At 38.5% G+C, this 25,206-nt stretch overlaps 2 protein-coding genes and 1 non-coding gene across 3 annotated transcripts in view; 1 reads left to right on the plus strand and 2 right to left on the minus strand.

The window, feature by feature from the left end:
- Positions 1 to 35: 35 nt before the first annotated feature.
- scu (hydroxysteroid 17-beta dehydrogenase 10) lies at positions 36 to 10,149 on the plus strand. The gene is made up of 6 exons (XM_089243542.1): positions 36 to 140; positions 235 to 282; positions 2,307 to 2,471; positions 3,418 to 3,582; positions 7,570 to 7,807; positions 9,838 to 10,149. The coding sequence occupies exons 2-6, from the start codon at positions 259 to 261 to the stop codon at positions 10,026 to 10,028; spliced, it is 783 nt and encodes a 260-aa protein (XP_089099668.1). The 5' UTR covers positions 36 to 140; positions 235 to 258; the 3' UTR covers positions 10,029 to 10,149.
- A 657-nt stretch (positions 10,150 to 10,806) lies between these two features.
- The window catches only part of LOC149076023 (uncharacterized), a 50,191-nt gene continuing 35,791 nt past the window's right edge, over positions 10,807 to 25,206 (minus strand). The window contains exons 5-8 of the mRNA XM_089243545.1: positions 15,686 to 15,823; positions 12,090 to 12,198; positions 11,864 to 11,993; positions 10,807 to 11,377 (exon numbers count right to left, since the gene is read on the minus strand). Coding sequence (XP_089099671.1) covers positions 11,207 to 11,377; positions 11,864 to 11,993; positions 12,090 to 12,198; positions 15,686 to 15,823 — 548 coding nt within the window. The 3' untranslated portion in view covers positions 10,807 to 11,206. The remainder of the gene's footprint in view (positions 11,378 to 11,863; positions 11,994 to 12,089; positions 12,199 to 15,685; positions 15,824 to 25,206) is intronic.
- On the minus strand, positions 15,930 to 16,001 carry TRNAC-GCA (transfer RNA cysteine (anticodon GCA)). Its single transcript has one exon. It is a non-coding gene; the product is annotated as a tRNA-Cys (tRNA).

Consider the following 25,206-nt stretch of genomic DNA (forward strand, 5'->3'; position numbering starts at 1 on the left):
TTTTGTTGACAAATTCGATATTGGAAAAGTCAGCAAGAAGGTGTCCTCCTCTTTCATCAACCTTTATATCTTTCTTCTTGAACTGGATTTGTAAACACGTGACTTTCGGCTAATTTCTCCTCATTACTTCCCCTAGCATTGTAAATATGTGTCTTTCAATGCATATTTGTCAACTAAACTGTTTTTTGTGTATTGTTGTAGATTATTTAATTAAAATTATTTTTTTTCTTACAGGTATTTCCTTTCCTCTAATCTACAATGTCGACCATCAAAGCTATAAAAGTTAGTCGTTGATTATTTACTGTACTTTTCCTTATTTACTTCTATGCGTTATATATTAATTGTAAAACTTGAAGTGGTTATTTAAGCTAGAAGCGTAGCATCACCAATCCAGGAGCCCCTTCCCCTCAGAGATCGATGTCTCAATTCCTCCCCACCCTCGCCTTTCAGCATGATAAATTTTCTACCAAAGTTTTGTGTTGAAAGCAAGCTTGGATGTAGGGAGGGGGGGGGGGAGTGGCGCGATTGCCCCTCTCTAGAGCCGAATAATATGGGGGGAGGGGGAATTTGTCTGTCTTATAAAATAGGGTATGATTCGATACACCTTCACAAATAGGCCGGGTACACTTTACTGATATATATTCGTAGCTGAAGATGTCTTCTGCTTCAATCGCAGCTGAAAATATCTGTTTCGGCTCGCTTGCAGCAGAATACGCCTGTCTCTGCTCCATTCGCAGCTGAGGATACCTACTTTCATTCCATTCACAGCTGAAGATATTTGCCTTAGCTTCATTCACTAAAAATACCTGCTTCCACTGTATTCTCAGCTGAAGATGTCAACCTTCTCTTTAAGACCCATTTACACGCAGTAAGTTAAGTTGGTAACTAAATTTTAAGTTGCCAAATACTTTACAATGTATGCAGACAGTAAGGGCTGTTTACACAGGTTTAGTTAGTAAGTGGTAAGTGCATAAGTGATTCAGTAATTTAGTGAAATAAAGATGGTTCTATTTTTTCCTGTTAAGTAGACCTATGCGCATGCGCCAGTGGGCATGGCCTGCCACTCTTAGAGGGGTCTTTTCGCTTTCTCTCGGGGGGGGGGGGGTTTGATCTCAAGCGTGAACCTGTTTATGCTCCGTTGTCTCCTACCGTTTTGCTAGAATTCTGCGGAAATATAGGATAGTGAAGTGGCCAGAGGACACAACCTTCAAGTTTGTTGAAGAATATCTTTGCCATGAATGTTTGTTGAACTATAGAAATGAAAACTGCCTTAACAAACAAGCTAAAAACTATTCGATGTAGGAAAAAGCTATGGAATATTTGATCGACGTGCTGTCAGGAGTTGAAAAAAAAATTGAAGATTCAAAAATATATCGGGTGCTGGTGTGGAGAATTTATTATATATTAAAAATTGGACGGAGACGGGGGTTTGGAGTATTTCTCTCGTCCAGAACAAATTTGCTGCCATCTATTGTAAAAATACATAATCAAATATTTAACATAAAGATAGCATGCATTTTGAAACCCCTTTGTAATGAAGGACGGGTAAAGGGTGAAATTTGCTCCAATTCTGGTCTGTGAGACCAGACACGACCCGGGTCCTGGCACTAGGTCCCCATGATGACTATAAAATTGGTATTGGCACCTAAAGTTTCTTATTTATGAATTAGAGTCTAAGGAAGGACTCAAAATTTTCTAATTGCATCATGGTTCATATTTCAATGTTACTTATCATTAGAGCCCAGATTATATACACTAAAAATATAGGCTAATCTGGCGTGCATAGTAGATGCATATATATGTATACTGTATATGCAAATAACTTCTATTACTCTAATAATTCCTAAATATTTTTTTATTTCTAGTTTGTTGCAGCTGCTCAGTAACAAAACACCAAAAACAAAGAAAATTTGACACTATTTCTAAAAAAAGTCAAGAGATTTCATTTTGGAAACAATAATATTTACTCACAAAAAACACAGTAGCCTAATTAAGAAAATTTTGGGGGGGGGGGGGAGAGAGAGAGAACCGCAGCACATATAAACAACAACACAGCCTCCCACAGCCAGGCCTCCCAATGCCTAACTATTCCATCTCTTTTCCCCTTACTCATGAACCAGACAACTTTTCTTGCAGCTAGTTTTTGCAGTGTCATCTCAGGAAAAAACATCAAAGTGATATAACCATATTGTTATTACTTTTTTCGTACAATAATATTTTTTTGTTTATTAATGAAGTTTATTATAAGTTTTAATCATGATATTCAACATTAAACATTATTTAACATTTACTTAAACATTTTCAAGGGTCTGGTGGCATTAGTGACCGGAGGTGGATCTGGACTTGGAGAAGCTGCAGTTCGGAGACTGGTAAACCAAGGAGCTAGTGTTGTTATATGTGATCTTCCAACCAGTAAGGGTGAAGAAGTAGCCAAACAACTTGGAGAAAGATGTGTCTTCTCACCAACTGACGTGAGTTTGATACTATGAAATGCTCCTCTCCCTTCTCTTTGATTGCACAAGTCTGAAAAGTTAGTCAGTTATTGTTTTTCCTTGATGTATGGTCTTAGTGACGTAACTAGGTAGGTGCAACAGGTGCACTCTCACAGGGCCCCAAAAGGGGGACCTAAATGCAATTTCTTGCACTGGGCACAGGAATGGCTAGTTACGGCACTGTATGATCTTGTTACTGCACACAAACTCTGGTCATATGGCCATGCAGCAAATTACTACTGAGAAAATTGGGTCCAAAATTTTTCTATCTAGCGAAAGTCGTGTTATTATTCTCGCCTAGTTTTGGACAAAGGGGACTTCCAGCAACACCATATTGAGACACCATCCATCAGTGTCTCAATGTGGTGTTAATAATTGCCTCAGGTTGGGTAAATGGTTCAATGGAAAATAATGGGAATTACTGGTTTTTATTTTGAAGTTGTCATTGAACTATTTAAAAGGGAAATGCAAAGTTATGAAATGTTACTTGTTATTGTGGCTCCAAACATTTCCAATATGACCATGTTTGCTTTCCCTTTGTTTATAATGAGAGAGAGAGAAACTAACATCATCATATTGGCCCTACCCAGACCATCTACCAAATCATTTGAATTGCCCTCAAGTTTCTAAATGAAGTTTGTGGCTAGCACTCTCGAAATGGTTGAGCATCCCTGGTCTAGCCTGTATACAACTAAAAATCATTTTGATCCTTCAAAACATGTGTAATATAGAAAATTGGTTATGGGGAGGATAGAATTCTAGTGTTTATTAAATGAATGGAAATGTGAAAGTTCTGGTACAAAATTTGTTATATGCAGTTTGTTTTACATGAAGATTTTACTGCCTTTTGTATAATTACAGTTAAAAATTCATTGATAGTTACCTAAGAAAATATATCAATGAAATTCCATCATTCTCATTCAAGGTTACCTCTGAAGAGGATGTGCAAAATACTTTGAGATTAGTGAAGTCGAAATTCAACAAGCTAGATGTTGCAGTAAACTGTGCTGGGATAGGCATCGCTGCAAAAACTTACAATTTCAAGAAAGATCAACCACATTCGTTAGAGGATTTTTCTAAAGTGCTTCAGGTGAGCTATAGAAAATGTGGCACACAGTTATTTATTATTATACAGCCCCCAAGGCCCCAGTCGCCACGGTGACTAGAAAATTGGTATTGGTACAATTAAAATTTTCTATATTGTACTTGTTAAATTAGAGTCTAAGGATGACACAAAATGTATCATCATTTCATGGCAGTGTTTTTCACTTCTCAATCATTTCTCATTCCACTAGCAAACGGAAAAGCGTGAAGAGGTCATTGGGCCTAAGTCTTAAAAGAGGGGTGAAACTGTCAAGAGTGGATTTACTGCACTACATAACTGTATACATATGTTACTGCCAAATCCTGAAATTGGCCAGTTGACCCAGCCAATTCTGAATTTTGGGCATTTGTTAGGCCCTATACATTGATATGCATCCAATATATCTTTATATTTGTTTATATCATCCCCAAGATATCAATATTCCGATTTCTTTTATCGTTAGGTGTTGCCATAGCTAACCATAATTATAAATGACCGTGATTATCACAAAAAATATGCATTCCTCTTAATTTTTAATGAAAATTATTATATAATATAATACAAATATTAATGCATTGTGCATGTGTATATACTTGGCCCAGATGAACTAATGTTGTCAGTACTGTGCTTATTTCCTGTTACACTAGTGCTACCATCTGGCTTCCATATCTCTAAAGTGAAAATTGTAAATGTCTGAATTTTCCATTTTATGTAAGTATCATATTGAAGGTCTGCCTGCTCTATATGGAAAGACTTTTAAGCTATGTCACACAGTGGAAACCCAGCAATAGCAAACCCATATATGACAAAACCTCCAGTTATAACAGAGAAATTTTTTTCGTCCTATCCCCATAAAATTTCCCTAATATCATCTAAGATCACTATACTTATAAGTGGCACACACAAAATTATCAAAGCAGCGACATAACTACTACCTCTACTCATAGGTGGAGATAGACTTGAAAGTCTGGGAGGACTTGATGATGATTTCCAGGGGGGAAAGGCCTGATATTGATGTCTGTTCATATGTACCCATATACACTAGATCCCCTCCCCCGCATCTCTGCCCACGCTTCTACTAAACCACACATGCACCTCGTAAACATTTAACAAATACAAGCATGGATTCATGTAGGAGGGGGGGGAATCACAAGCAAAATGCAATAATTCATGAAATTTTCGGAACTTCTGTATGATAATATTGCATTTAATCAATCCATTGAAAATTACCTGTGTCAACATTTTTCATTAAATAACAAATTCAAGAAAAGTTTCGACTAAAAAACAGAAAAAACTGTGACAGTTTTTCAAAAAAGTCGAAATGGAGAAAAGAACAGTAAACCCAAGACTGTCCCAGAAAATGTGAAACATATAGTCACCCTGTTCACAACTAATTTTTATTGATTAGTAAAATTATCCCTCCCAACAGCAAGCTCTAGATCCGCCCATGAACTGATGGATGAGTGCAAAACATGCTGAAATGGATTCTTCTTATGCAAACATTGATATTGAGAGAACAGATGTTCTATCATGGTGTTTGCTTTTCTCCACTACCTGTTTTGTACCATTCAAAGGTACACTTTTGAAAAAGATTGTCATTATACATTCCATTCATTTAGTGTTTTTATGGATCTTTGCACTTTTGCTAAATTGTATTTGCTAGTCGAATGCAGCATGACAAATTTTCTACGATTTTACCTATGGACAGGGCTCTAGCCTGGAGGTTGAGATGATTCTTATCATTTTTTTGTTTCATCACACTAATTCACTATAGAAGTCCCCCCCCCCCCCCCCCACCAAAGATCCCAGCATAGAAATCCTGCTGGGTGATGTGGGGAGCCATTATTCAACCACATATCATGCTTTTGACTGAGCAGAAAAATAATTCTGCAGTTGGTAAGCAGAGAAAATCCGGATCTTGAGTACCATTTGCACAGAAATTGAAATCAAGGATAAAGGAAATTTCTGCCAGGAATTATGAAACTTTATTGCTCTACTAATAAGTGTTGTTGATGTTTTCAACAAAATAAATGCATTGAATGCATTATGTGATGGGCATCAAAAAGCTGTCTCATGCATGCACATACCTGATATGTTATATTGCTTGAGATTTTACAGCTATTTATAATTTTTCATTCAGGACATGCAATCTCTTCACAAATTTCTCAATCATATTATACGTCAAACCTTGTCAATAGACTGCCAAAGTATAATGAAGCCATGAATAACAAGATCTCAGAGAATAATGTTCAAAACCCTATTGAGATATCAAAATACAAGATTTCTGTTTATTATACAACAAGCCATTTTGTCCCGAATTCCGAAAAAATGGTGAATGGAAAAGGGTTTATCACAAAAGTATGACTGAAATACATGCAGCTTTGAAAAGTTTTGGTGAAAAAAAATAATTTATGTTGAATTTTTTCTATTGAGGTCGAAATGACCGCTTCTGTCATTCCAGGTAGTTTGAAGTTCCCGTCATTCTAGTGTTAAAGTACAGTCATCTATCTTCTAAATACGGAAGTGACAAAATGGCAGGTTATTGTGCCTTTTTCATATCACAAATGAATTTATGATACAGGCGATATGACTGAATGACACAATGCATATTTCATATCATTTGTTATTCTGTCTACTCTTTACATCTTAAATCTGTTTCATGGATGAACCCAGACAGGTTTTTCTGTGTTGGTGGCCAACCTTGCTTTTGATGACTAATTGTTTTCAGTGTTTTGGGTTTACACTTCCAACTGCCACATGTTGTTAATATTAATTGCCTTTATTTTTTCAGCCCACAATACAAAACCCTGGTGGTGTAAACAGAGTACCAGTGTAAGAGAATTATGCTATACAGAGGAAAAGGTCTATGGTGTAATACATACTCTTTTGCAAAAAAATGAAGCACCATGAAGAAAGTGACTGTTTTTATTTAAATTAAATATGTGTAAATGTCATACACAGATAAAAAAATGATTAAAATTTCAAAGCCATAGGACCCATCAATGGCTAGCAATTTCACATTGAATGTTCATTCAGATCAGTAATTGGTGGAATCCCTCCCCCAGCCCCGGCATCGAAGCATGCTTGTATACGTCGATGTAAGGAGTGATAAAGGTTCCCGATCTCATCTTGCGATACATTCTCCCAGGCATTCATCAATTGCTGCTCCAGATTTGCACATTTTGGGGTTCCAGAATTTGGCAGCCTACCATGTCCCATGCATGTTTGATTGGCGAAAGGTCTGGTGACCTTGCTGGCCAAGGAAGACTATCAGCAGCACAGAGGCAGTCCAGAGATGTGTGAGCTGTATTTGGCCTGGCATTATCTTGTTGGAAAATTGCCCCAGGATGATGTGCCATGAAGGGTAATTCAACCTGCTACAGGATATCAACATATCATTAAACTGTTAAATTTGTATGCAGGAGTTCCTTGCAGCAACCATTACTGCCAGCACCTTGCGCAGCCTTGTCCATGCGGTGCAGGTGGCTGCCTATTACTTGGTATGACCAGCCAGCTTCACGCATCCCAACTATGCGACCACATTTGGAGTTGTCCATTTGGATATAAAGTCTTCTACAAGGTCGTAACGGCATCATTGGTTGTGTCTTCGGGGAACTGCAATGGTGACAATGAGAAAACATAAACTGTCCTATACAATGTTAGTTGTGCAGTAGAAATGCACACTATGACTGAAGTTAACCTTTATTGTCTTTTTTTGAAAATTTAATCACTTGCATACTTGGTATTAAGAAATTTGCATGCAAAATTCGAAGATCAGATTATTTTTTAAGGGTGCTTCATTTTTTTTCAAAAGAGTGTATTTAAAAAAATATGTGAGATATAAATTTTTAAATCACTTTAGAGATCAGATTTTGAGTCACTTTAGTTTATGTTACACAATGTGTTGCTGTAACATTTTTAGTTATTGTGGCATATTTAAAAATATCAGATATGTTGATTAGAATAAATAACATGTCTTGATGTTTTGTTTAGGTGAATACAGTAGGATCTTTCAATGTTATCAGATTAGCTGCTGGTTTGATGGGCAAAAACCAAGCTGATGAGGATGGCCAAAAGGGGGTCATCATCAGTACATCAAGCATCGCTGCATTCGAAGGGCAGAGAGGTCAAATAGCATATTCAGCTAGTAAAGGAGGAATTGTTGGCATGACTTTACCATTGGCCAGAGATCTGGAATGTGAAGGCATCCGTTGTTGTGCTATTGCCCCTGGTAAGGTTTATTTGTGTATATACCAATTAAATTTTGTCATCTTCCTGAAAAAACATTTAAAAAGATTGGGCATAATGTTTTCCTCTACCACGTTAATATAGCTGCCCATCTGAACACAGAATCATTTTCTTCTGAGTCAAGACAGCAGTAGATATAATCAATTTATGAAGAAATTTACAATATACTTTTCAAAGATAGAAAAAAAATTTCTTCCAGGTTTTACCCTGACTAATAATGAAGCAATTGAGTTAAAAATTCTGTAAAATTTAATCCCCATAATCTATTATATTACATGACAACATCAGTAATTTTTAAGCAGTAACAAACGAGCAGCCAAATATGGAAAAAATGATTGATTATGGCAGAAATATAGCTAAAAAATATTGACTTTGGCAGAAAATTAAGGCCTGCAAATCTGCAGTGAATTAAAATGAATTTGACAAAAAAAAAAGTCAAACATGACAAATGTATGCCATGAGTATCTGTACTTATAGTCATAATTATCATTATGTAATTCATAAGCGATAGAAATAACCTTTAAATTAAGGACATAAAGCTCCTTGAAAAGCCCCAGATATTCTTTACCTAATGAATAGCTGGCATGAGCGGGTGGTCTTATTACAAGAGGCTTCAATTTCTGGGTTTGCACTCACTCACTCAAATGGCATGGAATCACTGCATATATGTGCTACAAACTGGCCCACCAAATAGTTTTTTTATCAGGAGAACCTATCTTTGAGATCATGGACAGACTAGTTAACCTATGGAAGCATCGCTTCCAAATAAAAATACCAACAGCCAGAAGAGATTGTGTTTCCTATGGATGCAAATGCCGTGTGGTGAGAATATAGAACAGTCTGTTATCGGAACTTGTATGCATCTCTTAAAAAATATTTGCTTCCACTATTGTGGATTTTGACTTGGCTTCATATGCGAAGCATTTTCCCTTCTGATTATTATTTCTGATTATTTTTATTTTTTCATTACTACTTTTCCAGTGTAAGTGCATTTCATGCCTTATGTGAGGTTATTGTAAATAAAAAATAAATATAAATTCCTGTTGAGGGGTCTCGTACCTTTTAACAAGGTGAAAAACTATGCTCTAGTAGAAATATCAATAAAAAGTTTTATATTTCATATTTTTCACCCATATTTTTGCTTGGTTATGCTATCCTGTGCTAGTAAAAAGTTTTGCATATCATCTCTAATACTTAATTTTTTGCAAATTTAAAAAAAATGCATCAAAAACATTTTTTATGTATTTTAAAATTCAATAAATTTTAGAATTTGAAAAATTTCAAGTTTAAAATTCAATTTTAATTAAGATTGAGTCAATGAAATCTCAATCATTTCGTGAACTATACGGTTTCTTTTGGCTCAACTTTTATTCAGTTACATTTATGTCATGCATACAAGCTGTATTTTATGCTCTTTTTTTTCTTTTTTTGAAAATGCGCAAAAAATTAAATGTTAGAGATATGCTTTATACTGGCATAGGGTAGCATATAGAATCAAAAATAGGTGTAAAAACTGAAATAAATCAATGGTTAAATAGCATTTCCAATTATATTTCTACTAGAGTGTAGTTATCATCATGTTAAAAAGTATGAGACCCCTTAAGATTACAAATTCAAGCCAGCTTTGTTGAAAATACAGGAAAAATAGAATGTCCGGAACAGCTTTGGTATAAGGGACAGGTTGGCGATTTTCCGCGACTTTTTTTTCGGCAAGTTCAACAAATCATACAGGAAAATTGTTTTCCATGAATTTTTTGGTTTATATGTAGAGTTAATGATTAAAGTAAATGATCAGAAGTGGAAATAAAAGGGAAAAAATTATAAAAATCAATCAAAATCAGAATTTGGCCTGTAAAAGCTTAAATGCAGAGTGGCGTATTAAAGTCTGAATAGTACTGTAAATAGATATATGATTAAACTTTTTTGCATCACATGTACAGTTTTCTCTAAAAAATGCTCATAATTACCTATTATTCTACCTAGCATGAAGAATCATTTTCCTTCATATTTCAGGTCTTTTCAATACACCCCTCCTGCAGAAACTCCCGGAGAAAGTGAAAAAGGAGTTAGCTCAAAGCATCCCTTTTCCTAAACGTCTTGGGGAACCTGATGAGTATGCTCATCTTGTCCAGTGTATTATAGAGAATCCCATGTTGAATGGCTGTGTAATAAGACTAGATGGAGCTTTGCGAATGGAACCTTGAATAAGGTTCTAGCATCGAAGTACATTGAGTACAGCGCAGTGATTTTGAAATCCAGTTGATTAAGTTGTTATCCTATTTTTTGCCAATATATAGATCTTTGCAATAAAAAAATTTAATTCCAGTCCAAATTTTATTATGTTTTTCCTTCAGTTCAAACTTATATTGTAACGAATCAAATTTGTTTTAATTATGTGAACTTTTTCAAATTTTTGGCTAGTAGTGATTACTTTATTATTACTTTATTAACCCTTTAATTGGCATGCATTGAAATGTCCAGAAGCGAAAAATTTTGATGGGTGATATCGAGCAAATGAGGTATCCTGAATGATATTACATGGCGGGAAAATTGTCAATATTTAAAAAAATGTGGGGTGTTGCACTTCAATGGAACACTGTATTTATATGATTTGCATAGATTCTCGAATATTTTAAAAGTGTCATTTAGTGTTTGCCAACTTACTTTTCCATCATTGTTGAAGAATGCACATCAATATGTCTCTTTCAGACATGGCATTTGCCTTCCAAACTGCAAGGGTCAATAATCCTTCTTGCTTATCTTATAAAGAAATAGGAGATGTGTATCTTTGAGTCCATCTGCCGGTAATTATAGAAACTTAATGAACATTTTACAAGTAAAAATCAAGTATTTAGGAGTTCCTTAGAAGCATCAATGCCCAAACTCAGAATGGAAATGATTTGAAAAATATATAAGAAAACCATGTTGCTTTTTTGAGAACAGAATGGCCAAATGAAGAGCCAATAAGAAATACATAGTAGATAAAATACATAAATAGTTTATTGCGCCACCACACAAACTATACTTTATAATTTACACATGGTTATTGGAGATCAAAATTGTCAATCAAAAGAGTTTTTATCGTCACAGTCTGTGAAAACACTCAGTCATCAAATCTGTACCTATCACAGATATCCGGTTTTTTTTTCATAGATTAAATGAACTGAGTAATATTATTTTTTCAAAGTTTATATCACCCCTTCACTTGCAAAAACAAAACAAATTCAAACAGTTTGTAGTAATTTGTGAGCGATACAAATTGTATTTTACATCTTCCATTATTCAGTACTTTGCTCAAGCCATTTGAAAGTTCCATTTTCTTGTATTGTGAAAACAGGGCTACGTACAGTCTTCGTAACTGCCATTAATTCAGTGAAACTTTTCAGCTCTTTTGTTTATAATTCTGAGCGCTTGAGTTGCTGGTCTTTTTCATCAGGTCTAAACTGGTAGTTCGTGACAGCAGTTGTCCTGCTGGTGCTGATACTTGTCTCAACAGTCTTTTTGCAGTCATGCTGTTGACCAATGCATCTTTGAAATTTGGTGGTGACGATACCTTTTTGGAGAAATGAAATTTTTTTTAGGAAAATATATTCATCTTAAACTTTATTTTTTGCATAGTATAAGACGTTAAAATTTTCTTTCTATTGGTGTTTTGAAATTACATTTCTACGAAAATTTATTATCTAAATTATTTTTTTCAATTATTTCTTAACCTCTTTATGATCACAGGCATAATATTATGTCCAAACATCAGTGGAATGAATTCAAACAAAAAAGTTCTGTGTTTTCTTTTATCTTTCACAAAAGGGAACACATAGGATGATGGTGAAAAGAGGATTCTAAAAAAACCTCTCTTATCTATATTATCTATTATACTTTTTCCTTATTTTTTTTTTCTTTCTCTCCTTCATCCTTTATCCAAGGTGCGGTTAGGTTAGGACAAGATTACCATGTTTATCGCTTATTCCTTAAATAAACAGAATTCAAATTTCTTGCCAAAACTTTCTACATGAATTGGTTAAGTTTTTTTTTCACTCACTGTGTCTGTTGCTTCCAGAGCATCATCATAAGATGGTGGCTTGTCATCGCTCAAGGATGTAACTGTTCCCTGACTCTGATCACCTGGCATAGTGCTCCTTTGACTGTCACCATTCCTCTGCAAGCATGATCTGCACAGGCATAAGAAATAGAATATTAACAGAATTGCCAATTTGGTATGCTAAAATGCATATTATTTTTTTCAAGGAGAGCAATGGAAAACTCACTTTCTTAAAGTAATCCACAGTGATATAGCCACTATTATTATGATCAAGCAGGTAATAGCTACTAATCCAACTCTGTAGAGCTCTTGATTCTTATTATAATTCATTTCACCTAAATTTGGAAATAACATGTTGAACACATAGCAATCGCTTAATGATTTTCAAACAAACCACTGTCATTATTGCTTCTATTAACCACTCATCTGGTGGCCACAACATGTAATTTTGTCATAGTAGCATATAGTGGGAAATTGGCCAGATGACTGGTTAATATACTGAAATTTATACACTTGTATATTGCACAACAAGTAGATAGGGTGTCCTCTAAGTCCTAATTCAGTCGTTATCTCACCAACCGTTTGTCGTAGAAGTAAGGTTCTGCTTTAAAAAGTGCTCAAAATGTGTTCAGAAATCACCCTGTAACGATTTCGATAGTGAAAATGTAGTGTGTCAAAAAATAAATCAATTTTTATAGGATCCCCTTGTCTTCAAACTCCCAATTATCTATAAAGTTGTTTCCCTATCTAAGCCTCAGATATTTAAACATAAATATCAGAGAAAAATTGGGAAAGAACGGCATAAATTAACGGACAATGCTTCTTTCATTTATGTTCTTTCCCAATTTTTGTCCGATTTTGAATTCAAATATCTCAACGAATATAGCAGTTAAAAACATGGGAGTTTTATGTTGGGTTCAGAAGAGACGGCGTCTAAAAATTTGGATTTTTTTATTTTGTGGCACCCTGTATTTTCACTCTCAAAATCGTTACTGGGTGATTTTTGAACACATTTCTAGCATTTTTCAAAATGGAACCATACTTCTGCGGTGAACGGTTGATGAGATAAAAGCCGAATTAGAACTTACAGGACACACACATCTGTGTTCCCACGTTATTTCATTTTAGGCGCCCTCATGCGTCTTAATTTTGAAGGCTCCGGAGTAGTTTTCCCCTTTTTTTCGATACTTTATTAATACGTACCATCACTAATGTCGAAAGATGGAATGCATACAACAATGTAAGTTGAATGTTAACAAATGTGTGGTGATATGGCTCACAAACCGAGATATCCCATTCACGAAGATCATCATAGAGCAACAAGATATCGTGCCATCGACTCAAACTAAGTACCTGGATGTCACCCCCCTAACGAAAAACTCAACTTCTGGATCCATACCAAGAACAAAATCAAAAAGGCTCAGATCCTCTTGAAGAATCTGTTAAGATTCTGTTATCCGCAGTCGAAACTCAGTTTGAGGAACAAAGTTTTGATACGCGAAAAAAAATCATTTGACCAGTGTTAGCACATGGCGCGCCCCAGCTTGGGTTTTCGTATCTAAGACCAACATGTACAAATTATAACGATTCCAAAGTCGCGTCCTCTAGTGCTTCATTGTCTAGTGAACATTGTTCAGCGGTTGTCAAAAAAGCGAATAGAATGCTTGGTCTCATTTTCAAAAAGGTCTCTTCGCGTTCTCCTAAAGTCATTCTTCCGCTTTTTCGAGGCTTAGTTCGTCCTGGACTGGAGTATGCGGTAAGGTTTTGGAGACCATACCTACAGAGGGACATAGACTTGATTGAAGGGGTGCAGAGAAGAGCTACGCGTGTCCTTATTGGCACACAGGGCTTGAGTTATGAAGAGAGACTTCATCTTTTGAATATGTTTACATTGGATGAACGCAGGTGTCGAGGAGATATGATCGAAGTGTTCAAAATTTTCAATGGGATGGATAGGATGGACCATGAACTTTTAGTACACCGCCAATCGACTGCTTTTACAAGGGGACACCAGTATCGATTGGTGAGGGACAATGCAAGGTTATGGTGTCGCAGGGAATTTTTCTCTAATAGGGTTGTTAATAGATGGAATAGCTTACCCCCGGAGGTAGTAAATTGTAACACAATTGACACGTTTAAAAAGAAATACGATAAACATGTTGGGGTAAATCGAGAAGCTATCCATTCTTAGAATAAGACAACCATAAGTATTCTTTATGGGCATTGTATAATATTTTATCATGTGTATATATTGTTTATAATTTGTGTTAATTGCATTTTTAATGGGGTTGCTGTATTTTTGAAACATATGACATCCATATTTTTATGGGCATCTTTTTATCAGCCACCTCGTTGGGCATTTTGCCTGTTGTGGCGTTGTATTTGTATTTGTATTTGTATTCACTGGAGCACCAAAACTTCCGCTTCACCTATATGCACAAAGATTTTAAGATGTCAGCCATGTATTCACCCATCAAGAAATTACGAAAAATCAGGAAATTCGGGTCTCCAACCGCTGAGAGAGATCTCCAATTACGATACTCGGGAGTTTCTGAAACATCTAAGGCCTAAAAACATACTCCATACTCGTATACTTGTAAATATTGAAACATTTATTGGTTCATCTTTCAAGACAATGTTTAAGACAGTCTCACAAACGAAGACATCAAATATATGACGAACTGGTGGATAAAGCCGGTCTTAAGAACATCATGGGCCCCGGGTCAAGTGATTTTTCTGAAGCGCTCTACCTGGGAAATTCTAAAAAAATTAAACCATTTCTCGTTTTTCTGAGGCCTCCGGGCCATTCTCGGGTGAGCCCATGCGTTAAGACGAGTTTGCCATGAATGTGCGAATCAATCTAACATAAGTTGTTGCACCGGTGCGGTCAGGCCTCCTTTTCCTTGAAAGTCAATATATATATTGAAAATGTACTACACATAATTATAATTTAAAAAAACACCACAATAACTCGGGGGACCCCTGTTTGACTTCACTGTGCTATTTCAATTCTAGGTTTCCAATTACCACTGAACATACTCATACAGCTCGCTACAATTGAAGGGTTCGAACGAATAACGGTCTATGTCGTTTTTTCAAACTTTACAGGAGACTCAAAGTTATCGTTGAAAAGGGGAAAAAAAATTCGCCTGGGAGTAACATAAGAACGTTTTCACGTCTGGGAATATAACTGAGACGCAATGGCACACACACACACACACAATATAGACCGTTTCTCCAATTATAGAATTCACAATTGCAAGTATTTAAAATGGCATGGCAACGAAATATACGGGTTTCTGCAGGAACTAAATAAGGAACCTGTATTGCGCTGAAGCTGTATGGAACATTATTGAGTCAAAAAAAACGATTTCGCAAAAATATAACACACCGTTATTCGCCCGAACGATTTAAATGATGCTTCTACGTATTTCTTTTGTGACTGACTAAGGCCGGTATTACACTATAAAAGTTTGATAAAATCCCTTTTATAAAACTTGAAAAATCTAACCAATAAGGTTGTTACATTCTAGAAAACGTAACCGTTGACCTTATTGGCTGCATTTTTCAAGTTTTATAATAGGACTTTTATCAAACTTTTATAGTGTAATACCGGCCTAAGAATGAATGTTGTAAATTTTAACAAACATTTCAATTTGAATAACAACCAGATCCGACAATAGTAATAATATCCTTAGAAAACTGATATTGAAATAAGTGGAATAACACAACACAACGCCCTGTGTGTATCAAGACATTTTTAATTCAAGCTTAAAATATTTGGTAAATTATTCGTTACATGAAACATCGTACTGTACTTACTTTTAGATACGCATTTCCCATTGATGTCAACCGCCCAGGCAGCGCATACGCAGATGTGATTTTTGGCACACACTGATTTACTGTCCACGAGATGGAAACATTCCTCTGAAAATTCGCAAGGATCATACAGCCTGTATGCTGCAAAAGAACAAGATGTTTCAAGTTTAGCCCATTATATGATTGTGTTTTCAAAATAATAGTTCGATATACACAACCCTAGTGTGATGGAAAAAAATAATCCAACAGGGGGCACCCGGGTTTGAACCGGGGACCTCTCGATCTGCAGTCGAATGCTCTACCACTGAGCTATACCCCCGCGGTTGACAGAGTGGGAAGCTGATTATTTTGGGCACGATAACCTCGAATGAGTAATTTTCTAAATTTTATATATTGTGATTATTGGTTATATATTAATTTCCTAAAAAAAAATCATTAAATTAAAAAAAAAATTCAAGTTTATACCAAGGCTTCGAAACTGGTTACCTATCAGCGTGTGAGGAGAATGGTTACCCGTCTTGTAAAAATTCAACCAGTTCTAATACTATACTGTGTAAGGATCAAGGCCGTAGCGAGTGAGGGAGCTTGGGGATCTGTCTCCCCCCCACTCCGGAAATGTGAAAAAAATTACCAAAAAAAGGGAAAAGATGGCCAAATCTATTGTTCTATCACTTTGTTCCCCCCTCCAAACGAAATTTCTGGCTACGGGTTTGGTAAGGATCCCAGATAGGCTCCGAGGCAAAGTGGTTTTTCTGGAACCCCCACCCGTCTAGAAATGCCTGCTATCCAATTTACATACTCACTGTCGAAAATTTTGTCTAGATCTCATTGTCATGAGGTGTCCGGGATGGCAAGGCTGTAACGGGGAAGGGGGACTTGGGGGGTCTGGTCCCCCCGAAATGTGAGAAAATGACCGAAATAAGAGAAAAAGATGACCAAATCTATTTTTCCATCCACTTTGGTCATCGTCTTCTGAACGTCTTCTGGCTACTGGCCTGTCCAGTGGGGCCCATGCGTGAAGCTGTCACTGCTTGTTACTGGATGTAAGTATTTACACAGTGTTTAAGTATTTCTCCTTAATAATGTTTTTTTACTACGAAAGTAACAAGACAGCGCATGACAGATTCCGTCCCTTCTATTCCGTTACCAGTGAAATTATTTATATATAAATTGACGAGATTTCAAAGCTGAATCTAATTAAACATTGAATTACTCAAATTATTTCAGAGAATGAACAAAACTTGGAGAACTGATGGGGTTATCTGGAGCCAGGCCCGTAGACAGAAATTGCGTTCGGAAGAGGGACCAAAGTGATAGAACAATAGATTTGGCCATCTTTTTCCCTTTTTTGGTCATTTTCTCACATTTCGGGGGGGGGGGACCAGATCCTAAAGATACCCCCCCCCCTCCACGGCCTTGTCCGGAGCAGTGTGGCATCAGAGCTGATCGAAGTTGATCGAGCACCCACGGCAATCTGCAGCATAGGTCAGAGCACCCAGAATTGATTTAAAAATCAAAATTTGCCGCATAAAGCTCAAGGAGAGTACCCATAGGTTCGAAACATTTCCGATGCCCCTGATCCTGAGCTTGTGATAGAGATATAGGCACCGGAACCTGGGGGCAGTGCCGTCTTAACGCATGGGGCCCACCCGGGCACGGCCCGGAGGCCTCAAGAGAAGAGAGGGCCTCACAAAAATGAGATTCGTTTGAAATTTTCTAGAATTTAGGAGGCAGGGCCTCAGGAAAACCAATTGACCCGGGGGCCCATGATGCTCTTGAGACGGCCCTGCTGGGGGGCAGTGACTACTTGAACCCCCCCCCCCAAAAAAAAATCATGAATATACAATAAAAGACACCATTCTGCCTCCTGCGTACGGGATTGGGTCCCGTATATATGGGACGAATGGCGATTTTCAGCCACATGTTTTCTTCATGTCGGCGCTTCTGGATAGAGATATGTATATATATATATATGTGTGCCGTTTTTCGCGCAATTTTGTATTCATGTGAATTGGAATGAAAAACAAAAAAAGAAAACCTTCATGTTTTAATTTTTTAAGCAATATAGGTTTTTAAAATAAAAAATTGGAGAATCCCTTCAATTATTACCTACTGTTACGGAACGGGGAATGTTTCCAAAATATTTGAATTTCGCGCATTTACTTTCACTAAGAATTATTTTGGTTTTGCTGCCATCTATCGATATTTTAGTGAAACAATCTACGTAAAATTTTCTGATATACTTCGTGTAAAAAATGAATTTTACTCCAGAAAAAGTTTGCTTTAAAATTTAATAAATTTATTTTTGAATACAGTTTCAATTTATACGTTGCTTTAAATTTGAAACAATTAATAACAAATAATTTATAAATACCTAAAAGTAAGTTCTAGGATAAACACAAGGTTTTTGTTCTGTCTTGCAAAACTCCCGTGAGTTATTGAAGGGGGTTGTATTTGGATTACACCATGGGCGGAAGTAGACTTGGAAATATGGGGGGGGGCCCGGCAATCCTCTCATTTTTTCAAGCCATCAATTCCCTATAAAGGGGCCCCGTGAAAAGTCTGGTCTCGGTCCCATTGCAGGGGCCCGAAATTTTTATTTTTTTGTTAATCAGAACGTTTTCTCTTCAGATCAGGGCAGAACTTGATGGGGTGGTAATTTTAGGTGAGAATAAAGAATACCGTTACACAATTATCGAATTTTAGAGTTGTGGGGGTGGGGGACTGCAAAATATTGTTTGCCCCGGTCGGCAAAATTCCTAGTCACTGCCCTGCTTCAAATGACCCACTGTTCTTTACTTTTCGAGACACAGCACCAACTTCAAGTTATATCATTTTTTTACTGAAATCTAAACATGTGGACAGTACAATGTTTTATGGTGTTAGTTTTACATCGATTGGCCACTGAAAACTTTCCACTTGAAATCTGAATGGCTTTATTGTCTCTTTCAAAAACCGGGATTACACTATATAAGTTTTATAAATGTTGTTTCATAAAACTTGAAAAATGCAACCAATAAGCGTAAATTCGAAGGAATGTACGCTTATTGCTGCGTTTGAATTTCGTCAAACCAATTTGAGCAGCGACATAAGCAATGGCTGTTTCACCCAAGCACAGATCTCACCAAGTCTCAAATAATGCCATTTGGTATTGATAATATAGATTCCTTGGGCTCTAAGAAAATATTCACTGATGGCTCTAAAACAGAAACGGCTACTGGCTGCGCGTATGTGGTACTAGCGGAAGATGGTTCAATAGAGGAGCAATGGAGTCGAAGGTTAGCTAAAGAGAATAGCGTATTCCAAGCCGAGATTTTTGCGATACTCAATGCTGTTAAACGTGCGGAAGAGATGCTTTGTCCAGTAACAATCTTGACAGATAGCGCATCTGGCCTCCTAGCCATACAAGATCCTCGTTCACCTAACCCTGACGTACGAAGTATTCGTCTTATCCTACGCGCTCACGACAACATAAGGTTAGTCTGGGTCAAAGTGCACGTAGGTATTGCTGGAAATGAAAAAGCGGATCAACTTGCCAAGGAAGCGACAACATTGAAAGACTTGGTTGTTCTACCTTGGCCGAGGAGTCATGCCCGAAATATCTTGAAAGACAGAATGCTTCATCTTTGGCATGTTGAATGGAACAAGAACTCAACGAAAGACGCCTACAAGATACAACGTCGAGTGGCTTTGCGCAAGTGTGTACGGCCGCGAACAAAAACAATCCTTTTAACTGAGCATGGTCCATTTCCGACATACTTGCAGCGCTTTGGACGATCATCTCACAATGCTTGTAAGTGTGGTGCTACGGGCTCGCTATGGCATTACGTCTGCCAATGTCCACACACATCAGCGTTTCATTTTGGTCGGATGTCACAAAGTCAGATGACGGCATTCAAAAGAAGAATACTAAAATGTCCGATGAACTTCTCGCGCATTCAAAATTTGATTCAATTTTTAGACCGTAACCTATATTTGCTGCACGACAAGAAGGGTGGACTACGGAAGAAGCAGGATGAATTTCAGCCTTCCAAACCAGTAAAGCTGATACCAGGGAGAGTCTACAACTTGCGGCCACGTAGGGGTACTGGAAATTCACGAAACTGATACGTCGTTGAACGGCGAACTTTATTGGAGAAACTATAAACACTTAACATGCTAATGAGGTGAATCAATGCCACCCATAATCCAGCTAGGCAGCCGATGTAGCTTCGGGAATGATGAAAATCTCCAAATTGCCCAGGAGAATTAAGACATAGGATGCTTATGGAACAGGAATGTCTGCCTAGAATGAGCTAAAACATCTGGGTGTCCGAACATTGGCTCACTTGGACCATGACATGTGATGCAAACATGACATCGATTCGTCGTTGTACGGCCTACACGACTAGTGACATCCAACGAACGCGGACGGACCGCCACCAACGGAATTTGATTATCGAGTCCGGACGTGCCCCAAGGACGCTATAATATCAATTTAGATTTCGATTCTTAGATCACGATTTATCATAATTATTCCGTTGATTTATACTTCTGTAATTGGACTTGTTATTCTGTTATACAAATTCATATATATATATATATCTATTCTATAATATAAAATCACAAACAAACTCGAAAAGGGCCTGTTGCTAAGCAACCGAGTGACGGAAGTGGGTGAAATTTTTGAGTGACGGAAACTCTGTTACGGAAGTGGGTTCGATTCATATATCGATAATCACATTCATATATCGATATGATATCATATATCGATATTGGGTCGATATTCACATATCGGGACCCATTTGACCCATCGGGACCATGTTATGTGCATGCACCAAGAGGCTCCTACATCCTACAGCAGAGCCCTTAGGCTGGAATTTAGATTTCGAGCCCCCAAACCAGCTTTTCAGGGGCCCCTCTGTGATTAATTTATAGTGTGAAAAATCAAAAAGTGATAAGAATCGTTGTGGCCCCTGTCAGCCCTTCCTTTGTGGGGGGGGGGGGGGGGAGGTCCATGCCGAGAGGTATATATATGTATAATATACACACACAACAGCAGTGCTCCCAACACAGGGTCGGGGTACCCGGGGAAGATTTCACGTATAAGTAAAAAGTTTTCATTTCCAGGGGCCCTTGATGGATCTCATTGTTTTCTTGCTGCTTTAACGTTGAAAAATTTCGATAGCGGAAGCAAAATATATATCCAGTCTGGGGCCCCACCAAAAGTATGCGAATTGGTGTCCCGGGTAATTGGTTGGGGGGTCCTGGATTTTATTCGTTGGTAAAACGAATACAAATGAAAATTTTTCATGGCACTCGCTCCGGGGGATGACCGACAAGCTTCCAAGTCGGGGGCCCCATGTTTACAGGTTTCATTTTGGGTGCCCTGGATTTTATTTGTTGGTAAAACGAATACAAATGAAAATTTTTCATAGCACTCGCACCGGGGGATGACCGACAAGCTTCCAAGTCGGGGGCCCCATGTTTACAGGTTTCATTTTGGGGGCCCTGGATGAATCTCATTCTTTTCTGTTGTAGAATTTGCAACAGCCGAAGCCCGAGATAAAGCCAGTCTGGGGCCCCACCAAAAGTATGCGAATTGGTGTCCCGGGTAATTGGTTGGGGGCCCTGGATTTTATTCGTTGGTAAAACGAATACAAATGAAAATTTTTCATGGCACTCGCTCCGGGGGATGACCGACAAGCTTCCAAGTCGGGGGCCCTATGTTTACAGGTTTCATTTTGGGGGCCCTGGATTTTATTCGTTGGTAAAACGAATACAAATGGAAATTTTTCATGGCACTCGCTCCGGGGGATGACCGACAAGCTTGCAAGTCGGGGGCCCCATGTTTACAGGTTTCATTTTGGGGCCCTGGACGAATCTCATTCTTTTCTGTTGTAGAATTCGCAACAGCGGAAGCCCGAGATAAAGCCAGTCCGGGGCCCCACCAAAAGTATGCGAATTGGTGTCCCGGGTAATTGGTTGGGGGGTCCTGGATTTTATTCGTTGGTAAAACGAATACAAATGAAAATTTTTCATGGCACTCGCTCCGGGGGATGACCGACAAGCTTCCAAGTCGGGGGCCCCATGTTTACAGGTTTCATTTTGGGTGCCCTGGATTTTATTTGTTGGTAAAACGAATACAAATGAAAATTTTTCATGGCACTCGCACCGGGGGATGACCGACAAGCTTCCAAGTCGGGGGCCCCATGTTTACAGGTTTCATTTTGGGGCCCTGGACGAATCTCATTCTTTTCTGTTGTAGAATTCGCAACAGTGGAAGCCCGAGATAAAGCCAGTCCGGGGCCCCACCAAAAGTATGCGAATTGGTGTCCCGGGTAATTGGTTGGGGGCCCTGGATTTTATTCGTTGGTAAAACGAATACAAATGAAAATTTTTCACGGCACTCGCTCCGGGGGATGACCGACAAGCTTCCAAGTCGGGGGCCCTATGTTTACAGGTTTCATTTTGGGGGCCCTGGATTTTATTCGTTGGTAAAACGAATACAAATGAAAATTTTTCATGGCACTCGCTCCGGGGGATGACCGACAAGCTTCCAAGTCGGGGGCCCCATGTTTACAGGTTTCATTTTGGGGCCCTGGACGAATCTCATTCTTTTCTGTTGTAGAATTCGCAACAGCGGAAGCCCGAGATAAAGCCAGTCCGGGGCCCCACCAAAAGTATGCGAATTGGTGTCCCGGGTAATTGGTTGGGGGCCCTGGATTTTATTCGTTGGTAAAACGAATACAAATGAAAATTTTTCATAGCACTCGCACCGGGGGATGACCGACAAGCTTCCAAGTCGGGGGCCCTATGTTTACAGGTTTCATTTTGGGGGCCCTGGATTTTATTCGTTGGTAAAACGAATACAAATGAAAATTTTTCATGGCACTCGCTCCGGGGGATGACCGACAAGCTTCCAAGTCGGGGGCCCCATGTTTACAGGTTTCATTTTGGGGCCCTGGACGAATCTCATTCTTTTCTGTTGTAGAATTCGCAACAGCGGAAGCCCGAGATAAAGCCAGTCTGGGGCCCCACCAAAAGTATGCGAATTGGTGTCCCGGGTAATTGGTTGGGGGCCCTGGATTTTATTCGTTGGTAAAACGAATACAAATGAAAATTTTTCATGGCACTCGCTCCGGGGGATGACCGACAAGCTTCCAAGTCGGGGGCCCTATGTTTACAGGTTTCATTTTGGGGGCCCTGAATTTTATTCGTTGGTAAAACGAATACAAATGAAAATTTTTCATGGCACTCGCTCCGGGGGATGACCGACAAGCTTCCAAGTCGGGGGCCCTATGTTTACAGGTTTCATTTTGGGGGCCCTGGATTTTATTCGTTGGTAAAACGAATACAAATGGAAATTTTTCATGGCACTCGCTCCGGGGGATGACCGACAAGCTTCCAAGTCGGGGGCCCCATGTTTACAGGTTTCATTTTGGGGGCCCTGGATTTTATTCGTTGGTAAAACGAATACAAATGAAAATTTTTCATGGCACTCGCTCCGGGGGATGACCGACAAGCTTCCAAGTCGGGGGCCCTATGTTTACAGGTTTCATTTTGGGGGCCCTGGATGAATCTCATTCTTTTCTGTTGTAGAATTTGCAACAGCCGAAGCCCGAGATAAAGCCAGTCTGGGGCCCCACCAAAAGTATGCGAATTGGTGTCCCGGGTAATTTGTTGGGGGCCCTGGATTTTATTCGTTGGTAAAACGAATACAAATGAAAATTTTTCATGGCACTCGCTCCGGGGGATGACCGACAAGCTTCCAAGTCGGGGCCCATGTTTACAGGTTTCATTTTGGGGGCCCTGGATGAATCTCATTCTTTTCTGTTGTAGAATTTGCAACAGCGGAAGCCCAAGATAAAGCCAGTCTGGGGCCCCACCAAAAGTATGCGAATTGGTGTCCCGGGTAATTGTTTGGGGGCCCTGGATTTTATTCGTTCGTAAAACGAATACAAATGAAAATTTTTCATGGCACTCGCACCGGGGGATGACCGACAAGCTTCCAAGTCGGGGGCCCCATGTTTACAGGTTTCATTTTGGGGGTCCTGGATTTTATTCGTTGGTAAAACGAATACAAATGAAAATTTTTCATGGCACTCGCACCGGGGGATGACCGACAAGCTTCCAAGTCGGGGGGCCCCATGTTTACAGGTTTGATTTTGGGGGCCCTGGATGAATCTCATTCTTTTCTGTTGTAGAATTTGCCACAGCCGAAACCCGAGATATAGCCAGTCTGGGGCCCCACTAAAAATCTGCGTATTGTGTCCCCGCTACTGTATGTGGGGCCCTGGATTTTATTCGTTGTAAAATTGATAAAAATGAAAAATTCTCACAGGGGGGTGTCCGACAAGCTTGCAGGTCAGGGTTTCATGGAAATGTTGGCAGGTTGTAATTCGGTGCCCCTGAATGTATCTCATTGATTTTTGTTGTTTAACATTGTAAAATTTGCAACACATCGGTAGCCCAAGATATATCCAGTGTGGGGCCCCACTGAAATTCAGCGAATTGAGTCTGGGGACCCCCATGGGGAAGTTTTCTGGGGATACTTGATGAATCTCATTTGTTTTTTGTTGCTTTATTATTATTTTCATTAAAATTCGCTTCTTCAGTAGGCTGGTGCTTTCACACGTCCCTTTCCCCTTTTCCATAGCACGCTGATGAAGTGGGACGAAATAAACAAGATATGTCCGGGAGAGAAGTGGGGGTGGGGGGGGGGGTTGGCCGCCGAAGGCGGCAGGGGCGCAGAGCCCCCCTAGTATATATATATATTTAATAAAATTCCGGATGCACCCATCTTTCGGGAACGCTTTGATATCTCCTTGAGATGGGAAGCGGGGTGCGTCCGGTCCTTCAATGTTCAATGTTCAATGTTTGTTTGTTTGTTTTCAAGTTTTGTAAAATATCTTTCATTTAACTTTTAAAAAAATGTTATGAAAGTTATTTTGTAAAACCTGAAAAATGTAATCAATAATTTTGCCGTTTGCATTCGATCGAATTTAACCGAAAATATTATTGGTTGTTTTTTTTCAAGTTTTGTAAAATATACTTTATCAAACTTTTATTACACTATAAAATTCTGATAAAAGATCTTTTATAAAACTGGAAAAATTCAACCAATAAGCGAATCGGTTACATTCGAGCAAATGCAACCGGTGATATTATTGGTTGAATTTTTCGTGTTTTATCAAGGAGCTTTTGCAAAACTTTTATAGTGTAATCCCGGCCTTACTCAAAAAGGAACAGATTCGTTTCCCCTTTATATAATTGTCTGTGAGGCCAGGATTACAATATAAAAGTTAGAAAAGTTCTTGTATAGAACTTGAAAAATTCAATCAATAAGCATATCAGTTACATTCGAGCGAATATAACCAATAGTCTTATTGGCCTGTTTTTTTCAAGTTTTCTAAGAGATCTTTTATCAAACTTTCATACTGTGATCCCGGCCTAAAGAAAGGGTGAAGGTCAATTCCTGGGAAGTCAAATTTTTAGATTGTGGTTTTGGGTGACGAGAAATAAGGGAAAAAAATTAGCATAGT

The sequence above is a fragment of the Pholcus phalangioides genome, unplaced genomic scaffold (genome assembly GCF_987345545.1).
Source record: "Pholcus phalangioides strain wild (caught in Gottingen) unplaced genomic scaffold, Ppha-v1.0 ptg000015l_1, whole genome shotgun sequence".
NCBI lineage: Eukaryota > Metazoa > Arthropoda > Arachnida > Araneae > Pholcidae > Pholcus > Pholcus phalangioides.

Bases quoted from the DNA above. Each gene is read 5' to 3' on its own strand.
- scu (XM_089243542.1), top strand. From the start codon at position 259: ATGTCGACCATCAAAGCTATAAAA. The intron at 3,583-7,569 runs GTGAGCTATAGA...TGTTTTGTTTAG, and splicing joins ATTTTTCTAAAGTGCTTCAG to GTGAATACAGTAGGATCTTT. The intron at 7,808-9,837 runs GTAAGGTTTATT...TTCATATTTCAG, and splicing joins TTGTTGTGCTATTGCCCCTG to GTCTTTTCAATACACCCCTC.